General features: G+C 43.1%; 1 protein-coding gene across 1 annotated transcript; it reads left to right on the top strand.

Annotated features, from left to right (window-relative positions):
- The first annotated feature begins 1217 nt into the window (after positions 1 to 1217).
- LOC124144909 (galactosylceramide sulfotransferase-like) lies at positions 1218 to 7097 on the top strand. The gene is made up of 3 exons (XM_046514526.2): positions 1218 to 1315; positions 1859 to 1929; positions 5012 to 7097. The coding sequence occupies exons 2-3, from the start codon at positions 1883 to 1885 to the stop codon at positions 6201 to 6203; spliced, it is 1239 nt and encodes a 412-aa protein (XP_046370482.1). The 5' UTR covers positions 1218 to 1315; positions 1859 to 1882; the 3' UTR covers positions 6204 to 7097.
- Positions 7098 to 9947: the final 2850 nt, after the last annotated feature.

Below are 9947 nucleotides of genomic sequence, written 5' to 3'. Positions count from 1 at the left end.
CAATTCTGACTACATCATAAGCATATGTTCATGAATCGATATCAAATAGCGATGACACCAAGTGATCGCGAAAATGTGAGCGTATCCTGCCCTATCGGTGGCACCCGTCGTATACAGTGAGTGAGTGAGTGAGTTGGGTTTAACGCCGCTTTTAACAGTATTCCAGTTATATCACGGCGTGTCAGCTTAATGTGCGAGGAAAGCCCGAAGTGATGCAGGTCCCAGACGTTTACCACTTCGGTGAAACCCACGAGCACGGGTATGGTGCTGACAAACCTAGAAACATAATCGGGGCGAACCGGGATTCGAACCCACAATCATAGGTTTCTGGCATGCCCAAGGGACGCAACTCTGCCGTCATAGACACATTCAAGGGAAAGTCAACTGAACACAAAAACACGGAACATATGGTAAGTCAAAATAGGGAATTGCATCGGACATATTTTTCTCACTAATGCGTCAAAGTTGGACATACCCTCCACAAATCTTTGAAAGCTTTACTGAGGCCTTGAAAGATGTGACCCTGATCAAACAACTTTTGAGCATGACTTTTGAGCCGTATGTCGCTCAATGAAACAGATGAATGAAATGATGCTCACGAAATGCGTAATGCCATTATCTAAATAAAATACAAGTATATACGTTCCTTTCACACTAAACCCACACATACTCATAATATAGTACTGGTTAGAATTAATCTTCAGCAACCCATGCGTGTCGTAAGAGGCGACTAACGGGATCGGGCGGTCAGGATTGCTGACTTGGTTGATGCTTGTCATTGTATCTCAATTGCGTGGATCGATGCTCATGGTGTCAATCACTGGATTGTCTGGTCCAGACACCATCATTTACAGACCGCCGTCATATAGCTGGGATATTGCTGAGTGCGGCGTTAAACAACAAACAAACATAAAACAGTACGCTCCATCTGTTCAAGTCTAAACACTGAACTGGGTTGTTGCGGTAGTTGAGATACCATAGTTTCAGGTCCGCATTTGTAACAAGGTAAATGTCAAAGAGCTCGTACCTTCAATCACCAGCTAATTCCTTTGTAAATACCAAAATAACCATTCCCAAAACGCATTACCACCAAGCTCTCTGAAGGCTCCCCATACCTTAATCTATGTGCTGTACTAAACACACACGCTGTCGTGAGCCATTATGACCGGGCTCACTCTTGGTGTTGGTTTTGTGATGAAAGGCCATTTTCACACAACCTATAAACGCTGTAATTGCAGGGAGCGGTAACATGTCATTCCAAGCACACGGTTATTTCCTGTGTTCATAACAAGCATCTGGGACACTTTTCTTACAGGTCTGTAATGTTTACCATGTCGAACTAAAATACTTCACAGCGTAAAAAGTCAGATGTTTTTTTATGCGTTTCTCACTTAATTGAAAGCATTGCATTACCACCTTTTTGAAAATTGTTTTGGGAAGGTTTTCGGGTCGGAATTGGAAAGGTATCCGGAACGTTTCCGGAAAACGGAAGCCTCCAGCTGACGTTTCATGCTGTGAACCATAAAAACATGCACTCCACCAATCTTAATTGTGTAACACGTTGATAATATGTATGTGTATATTTGTCAACAAATATGTGAACATTTTCAAAAAGCAATTACTTCCTTAAGGTGTGTATGGGTGAGTAGGTTTTATATTTTACGCCGCTATCAGCAATATTCCAGCAATATTAACCGGGGGACACCAGAAATGGGCTTCACACATTGTACCCATGACGGAAATCGAACCCGGGTGTCTTGGGCGTGACAAGCGAACGTTCTTACCGCTAGGCTACCCCCCCCCCCCCCCCCCCCCCCCCCGGCGGTAATTAATTTTGACATTCTATCTTCCTTTACAGGTGGTGAGTGGTTGTACTTCAACGATGATAATACAGCAGGAATTCACCCTGAAGAAAAGTCTCTCCTATGGGTAAGATATATTTATGCATTTCACACATAAACACCAGAAGTGAGCGTACATTGTTGTTCATAAAGTATGTTAACGATTGTCGAAACATTCCACTGTACAGGGATCGGCTGGAGATAGAGAGAAAGAGTCACATAAGGTGATTAGATACAGATTATCAAACAAATCCCCGTTAGATACCGTTTCTATTAAGAGTGTATTGCAAAACGTATCTTATGAGCGAATTTGCACATTATCGAAATTGAACGTTGAGAGAAGACTTTGGTGGTGTAAGCTTTGCCTATGAATACAGCCTTCGTAGTTGATGTAGCTAACTGTTCTTCCAAGGTGCAACCTGGCAATAAGTGAGTGAGTGAGTTTGGTTTAACGCCGCTTTTAACAGTATTCCAGTTATATCACGGCGTGCCAGCTTAATGTGGGAGGAAAGCCCGAAGTGATGCAGGTCTCAGACGTTTATCTCTTCGGTGAAACCCACGAGCACGGGTATGGTGCTTTCACACCTAGAAACATAATCGGGGCGAACCTGGATTCGAACCCACATTTAAAGGTTTCTGGCGTGCCCAAGGGACGCAACTCTGCACCGCGAATCGCGGCACGCTAGACGCCTAGGCCACCCGTGCACCCTGGCAATAATGCCCAGATTTCTTCGAGACGATTTTACTTAACGATGAATGCGGGCTCTAAAATAATATTCACGATGACATCTACATAAACAAACATCACAAAGTTAAAAATGTTTGCATGCAACGGACAATCTAGCTTCAAACTCGGTTCAGTGGAGTGGGAGAGTGGAGCCCGTGGGTCGAGTCATGGCATGTTGGCTATGTGATTTCATACGAGTCAGGAGATGGTTCATATATTATGAAATTGGTTCTTATTACCCATAAGCCACACGGAAGCTCACGAAAGATTCACAAAGCCAAAGTGCATCGGTTGTCACGAGGACATATCTGACGACTGTTCACTTGGTCCAAGGAGCGCTACTCTCATTTACAACACTAAGTTCAAGGTCGTAAGTAGACGTGGCGATGAATGCTTTCAACACACTGCTTTGTCTTTCTTAGCGATTCTCTGAAGCTTATTATACCACGATGTTTGCACAACAACAATACAAAAGTGAGAGTCTGTATACTCTTTTGCAAACGTATTTGTTGCCGAGTTCTTCGATAGATCACAGGCACCTTGAAAAGCACCAGTAAAATAAATTCAAAATATGTCAACCTTACAGTTTTTAAATACATTCGTAGGGAAAGAAATAGCGGTGTCCATCGTAGAGTAGAGAAGAGGTTGCAGAGCACAGTTGAACAGTGCAACCACACACCCATTGGAATGACAAGCTGGTCAAAAATAGTCCCGTCCGTACGTGATGTCATCACCCAATTTGTAATAAAGGTGTATTGTTATTAAACGGGTGATCTCTTCAAGGGATGAGTATTAATAAATATTACTCTATATACTGTACCACAAAAGAAAGGTCACTCGTTACTTTGGACCATGGTATCATGGTCGATTGTTAAGCAGCGTTTTGGCGACCCATTATATCCATAATTGGGTCACCTTTCGGCCGTTAACATCACATTTGGGTACAGACTAATGTCAAAAACAAGATACCTAACAACATGCATTGGTAATTCAATGGGAATCTTGAAGATTCCGGAGTAGAATAGGTCTTCAGCAACCCATGCTTGCCATAAAATGTGACTATGCTTGTCGTAAGAAGCGACTAACGGGATCAGGTGGTCAAGCTCGCTGACTTGGTTGATGCATGTCATCGATCCCAATTGCGTGGATCGATGCTCATGATATTAATCACTGGATTGTCTGGTCCAGACTTGATTATTTACAGACCGCCGTCATATAGCTGGAATATTGCTGAGTGCGGCGTTAAACAACAAACCAACCAACCAATGGGAAACTTTCTTTACGTAACGTTTCTTTTCATGTCCAGTATATTATGCTTGTTTATTTGTTTGTTGTTTAACGCCACAATCAGCTATAATCCAGCTTTGGGACATCGGTCTGTAAATAATCGAGTCTGGACCAGACAATCCAGTGATTGATATCATGCGCATCGATCCACGCAATTGGGATACAAGGACATGCACCACAACCAAGTCAGCGAGCCTGACCACCCGATCCCGTTAATCGCCTCTTACGACAAGCATGGGTTGCTGAAGACCTATTCCAACCCGAATTTGTTTGTACGCCAGTAGTCAACAATATTCGATATTTATCATGGGGTACTGTTAATAGTCGAGGTTGTACCTGCCAAATTATGATTATTAATATCCCACCCCGTGGGGATTCGATGGCACACAGTCGGCCATATATCAGAGTTTGACAGCCGATCTCCATTTTAGACGGCGCGTGTGAGGTTACTGGGAACATCAGATACCTCAGGGATTCGACCCGTGAAGATCCGGAGTAGAATAGGTCTTCAACAACCCATGCTTGCCGTAACAGGCGACTATGCTTGTCGTAGAAAGCGACTAGCGGGATCGGGTGGTCAGGCTCGCTCACATTGTTGATGCATGTCGTCGATCCCAGTTGCGTGGATCGATGCGCATGATATTAATCACTGGATTGTCTGGTCCATACTCGATTATTTACAGACCGCCGTGATATAGCTGGAATATTGCTGAGTGCGGCGTTAAACAACAAACCAACCAAACAACCTCAGGGATTCCAGGCTAGAAAAGATTCACAGTCACCAAACTTTTTCTCAAAATGTGACTAAATAGATCGGTCGGTTAGGCTCAGTGACTGCATGGCATCATGCCCCGATTGAGTAGACCGTTGCTCAATCATTGGTTTTTCTTGTCTTGACTCGGGGGCGGTCGGGTAGCCTAGTGGTTAGAGCGTTCGCTCGACACGCCGAAGACCCGGGTTCGATTCCCGACATGGGTACAATGTGTGAAGCCCATTTCTGGTGTCCCCCGCCGTGATATTGCTGGAATATTGCTAAAAGCGGCGTAAAACCATACTCACTCACTCACTCACTTGTCTTGACTCGAACGAGGACAGTGTTGACTATTGCGTTGAACCTACTTTCCTTTGATTCGAGGATGTCGTTCTTCTGCTTCAGATTGATCTGCAAAGTGGTGACCATCGTTGTCACAATTGGATTAATAGTCACCTTCAACAGCAGGAGTGCCATACACAGAGGAGTCTCATACAACATCCCCCCGTTCACAAGACAATGTCTCTGCAGACAAAGGATTGGAGAACCCTCTTTGAGCACACCTACGACCTCTCACACGGGAACCCTGAATTCTTCTGAAATCCACCATATCGCTTTCTTAAAGGTTCACAAATGTGCCAGTTCCACAATGATGAACATGTTTTATAGGTTCGGCCGCAAAAGAAACCTTACATTTGTCCTTCCAATTAAGGGTGAAAACTATTTAAATCTTACAAAAGAAAGGGGTTTTCTCTCAGTGGTTCCTCCAGCCGCCATGTCTGGATATGACATCCTTTGTAACCATGTGTCTAGGTTTGACAAACAAGCCTTCTCCCGCTTACTACCACCAGACACAAAATATATTGCCATTGTGCGAGACCCTCTACAAAGGCTAAATTCGGCGCTTCACTATTACAAGAGTGCCCTGACCAACGTAGGCTTGACGACGGAGAAAGGGAAAGACCCATTTCAAACGTATCTGAAAAACCCTGAATACTATGAAACAGCATGGGGAGTCGGTTCATTTACAAATAACAAAATGGCGAGGGACTTTGGCTTCCCTTTCAAAGATTACAGGAACATTACAAAGTTCAAGGCTTATCTCCCAACGCTCAAGAAACAGTTCCACTTTGTTGCTATCGTTGAAATGTTCCCTGAATCTCTAGTGCTTATGCGTAGATTGTTGAAATGGCCAATGGAAGATATATTATTTTTGACCATCAATGTTAACCAAAACAAACCTACAGCAATTGGAGATATTTCTGAAAAGCTGAAACCTTTTCTTGCCCTTGATGTTTTGTTGTATGATTACTTCCTAGCAGATTTTAAAAGACGAATCACGTCAGAAGGACAAGACTTCGAAGAGGAGCTAAAATACTTTAAAAGCATTAACACCAAGACTACTGAGTTTTGCAAGAGTAATTTGCCAGCCCAAAAGCTGTCGTTTGTGGCCAGTGAGTGGCATGGTGACTTCAGTGTCACACGGGGCGATTGTGACCTACTAGGAAAACCCGGGAGACCATTTTTGAACTTAATGCGGGCGATTCAAAATAACAGAATAAATAAATACGGAGCAAATGTAAGTTTATTCTTATGAAGAAGGTTAAATAGCACTGGCACAGAATTAGGGTACCAACATTCAACAAATCAAGGTTATGTGCTTGTTTCACACAAGGAGAACTGGTTAGGGAAATTTCTGACTTAACACCTTCCGTTCCGATCAAAAATTCTGCGTCCAGGAACTTCAAAATCTATTTAATAAATTTACACTTCCCGATCCTTCACCATGGGAACGTATATATCGACATTAATAATTGGACCGTAAATATTGGTACTGCGTCTTGTGCTCGCATTTGATAGAACTTATGGTTTCTGATTTGTTGAATTGCCTTTTATGAAATAGTCTTGAAAGTCTTCGTAAGCTGGCTTTCAGCAACGGTAACTGTGTCATTATACTGCACCAACTGTCAAGGAGAAGCATTGGCTAAAGGATTTTGCCCTCTGTGAGGGAGCGGTATCAAATAGATACTACAGACAACTATGTAATTTGGTTGTTATTAATATATGTATGAAATTGATTGTTTTAGTCATACCACTATGACGGAACACGGATTCCGTTTTATCATATCATGACGTTATATTATTAAGACAATCTGTAACAGTTTGTAGTTCTTCGTAGCTCCAAATATAAATTAAATATTAAATAAGAAGGGACGGTATTACTCAAATTGTTCTGAGATCATAAATGAAAGGTTTTGGTTTGTGAATGAGTGCTTTTAATTAAATACCTGACTTGTATAACAAGATTCTGTGGTGTGTAAGGGGCAGATGGTAGCCCAGTGGTTAAAGCCCTCGCTCATCCCGCCGAAGGCTCGGGTTCGATATCCCACATTGGTACTCTGTTTGAAGCCTATTCCTAGTGTTCTCCGCCGTGATGTTGCTGGAATATTGCTCAAACGGTGGTAACCAACTTCATTCACTCACTCACTCACTCGACCGCCTCCGTGGTCTAGTGGTAGAGCGTCCGCCCGGAGAGCGGAAGTCCGGGGTTCGATCCCCGGCCACGTCATACCAAAAGACGTTAAAAGATGGTACTTGTTGTTACCCTGTATGGCGCTCGGCATTAAGGGGCTAAAACAAGGAGTCAGCATACTGTGTCTGAGTGGGGTATTCATGTCATGTTAAGCTGCGGCATGGTATCTCAGTGAGCTAGCACTATAAATCGGCATCAGTCCGGACTAGTACAAGCAGCCACACAAACACACACACGTACATGCACGTCGCTATATAAGTGCAATAATCTTGGACGCGACGTTAAACCCCATTTCACCTCACCTCACTCTCTCACTCACTCACTCACTCACTGTATTGTTGTGGCAGAGTGTTGCCTACATCTTGCCATCTGTTATTATTTTAGCGAAAGGGGTATGTTTTGAACGTTTTATTGATAATTAAGGATACATTTAATGGTTTATATATTAATTAATTAAGTATATCAGATCGTTAATTAGTGATAATAAAGTACAAAGCTACGTGAAATCAAATTCACCCACTAACACCTAATAAAATAAAGTAAATATCTTTTCAGGATTGTATGCTGAAAAACTATTTAAACACAATATGTTGACAAAGCAACAATTCAGTCCAAAAGGTATATATATTGTGTTAATTTGGCAGTAATATGTTTAAATTTGTTATGTTTGATGCTACGATAAATTGAGTTTATAATATGGAGCGACAATTTAATGCAGATGGAACAGTTATTTTCAAGCAGTTTCTTTGCGTATATTGCACAATGAAGACGATGATTTTTGAGGACGGTGCTAGCTTAACGAGTGAGTGAGTTTGGTTTAACGCCGCTTTTAACATTATTCCAGTTATATCACGACGTGTCAGCTTAATGTGGGAGGAAAGCCCGAAGTGATGCAGGTCTCAGACGTTTACCACTTCGGTGAAACTCACGAGCACGGGTATGGTGCTGACAAACCTAGAAACATAATCGGGGCGAACCGGGATTCGAACCCACAATCATAGGTTTCTGGCGTGCCCAAGTGACACAACCCTGCACAGCCAATCGCGGCGCCTTAGACGACTAGGCCATCCGTGTCCCCACTATCTTACGAACCAGAAATGTAGTCATTAAAGAATTATAACAAAACCAGTCTGGTGAAAATACCTCCTCCGTGGTCTAGTGGATAGGGCGTTTACTCGGAGAGCCATGGGGCGGTGGTTCGATCCGAGGCCGTTGGTTGGCTCAGTACAATGTATCTGAGAGGGGGTATCCATGTCAGACTGCAGCACTACAAAAGCGAAAGAAGTCCGGAGCCGCATACACGTGCATGCACATAGATATATCAGTACAATAATCTTGAACGCAACGTTCACCACCAGTATGTTCAGTATAAAGCTTCATTATATGAACGGAAGTGTAGTCAAGCAATGAGCTCATGGCGCCAACAGCAGCCATATTAGTCGCATACAGAAATATAAAGAAACATCGCCGAAACTGAAAATAAAGATTTCATTAAGTGAGTGAGCGAATGTATTTTAAGGCCGCACTCAGCAATATTTAGTATGTCAGCTGTGTGTGTGTAGCTACTTGTACCAGTCCGGACTGATGCCGATTTATAGTACTAGCCCACTGATATACCATGCCGCAGATTAACATGAATACCCCACTCAGACACAGTATACTGACTCCGAGCCGATCAGTCCTTGTTTTATCCCCTTAATGGTGAGCCAGACAGGGTAACAACAAGTATCATATTTCGTTTTCCGAGCGGACGCTGTACCACTAGACCACGGAGGCGGTCCATTAGTGAATGAATGAGTGAGTGAGTTAAGATTTAACGTCACATCGGCAGTATTTTAGCCGTATCGTGACGTGAATAAAACACGAACAACGATCCACTGGTTGACCAGGCCCAAACACGACCATTTCTCCCTTTTATCCCTGGTACAGTAAGTGTAAAGAAATATATAACTTCCAATATAATTGGTGTCTTCTCGTGACGTTAAATGGTCGGGCGTCCAATTCTAAAACATGGACCGCATTGGCAATAGCTAACGTCCGTAGAAACATGGGTCAAATTAACGGAAAAGTTACGGCCTGCGTCGCCTGTTTAGAGTATTTGGTCAGTCGCCCCGAAGGAATTGCGGGTTAGAATAGGTACCCAGTAACCTATGCTAGTCGTAAGAGGTGTGAGACCAGTGAAGATCCGGGGTAGAATAGGTCTTCGGCAACCCACGCTTGCCGTAAAAGGCGACTTTGCTTGTCGTAAAAGGCGATTAACGGGATCAGGTGGTCAGGCTCGCTAGCTTGGTTGATGCATGACATCGATACCAATTGCGTGGATCGATGCTCATGATGTCAATCACAGGATTGTCTGGTCCAGACTCGATTATTTACAGACCGTCGTCATATAGCTGGAATATTGCTGAGTGCGGCGTAAAACAACAAACAAACAAACCATAAGAGGTGTGACAAAATGCATCTGGTGGTCAGGTGACTTTGGTGAAGGCGCATCCCGTTACGGTACCCCGACCCAGTTCGCTCAAATTCAAAATCTGATGGCAGGATACAGGATAGATATGTCTGTCACACCGAAAGAAGATGTTTGTAACTTGTGAATTCTTGATGATAGTTCGTTACATGTCACTAGCAGGGTAGTCGGGATTCTACGAGTTGAACGGTTTTTAGTGTGCAAAACGTGACCGTTATGAAGAGAGGCCCTCGAACAAGTAGATTATTATGAAGTGTTTTAAATTGTTCTCTCGTTACAACACTGTGATCTCTAGAAAATCCTACCTGAGTGTCTTTTTCACATCAAATGTATCAACA

The sequence above is a fragment of the Haliotis rufescens genome, unplaced genomic scaffold (assembly GCF_023055435.1).
Source record: "Haliotis rufescens isolate VD_foot unplaced genomic scaffold, xgHalRufe1.0.p SCAF_16, whole genome shotgun sequence".
Lineage (NCBI taxonomy): Eukaryota > Metazoa > Mollusca > Gastropoda > Lepetellida > Haliotidae > Haliotis > Haliotis rufescens.
The sequence above is the reverse complement of the archived record's forward strand: the minus strand, read 5'-3'. Positions and strand labels throughout refer to the sequence as shown.

Excerpts from the sequence above, each read along its gene's own strand:
- LOC124144909 (XM_046514526.2), top strand. The coding sequence starts at position 1,883 with ATGATAATACAGCAGGAATTCACCCTGAAGAAAAGTCTCTCCTATGG. Across the intron at positions 1,930-5,011 it reads AAGAAAAGTCTCTCCTATGG|ATTGATCTGCAAAGTGGTGA; the intron begins GTAAGATATATT and ends CTTCTGCTTCAG.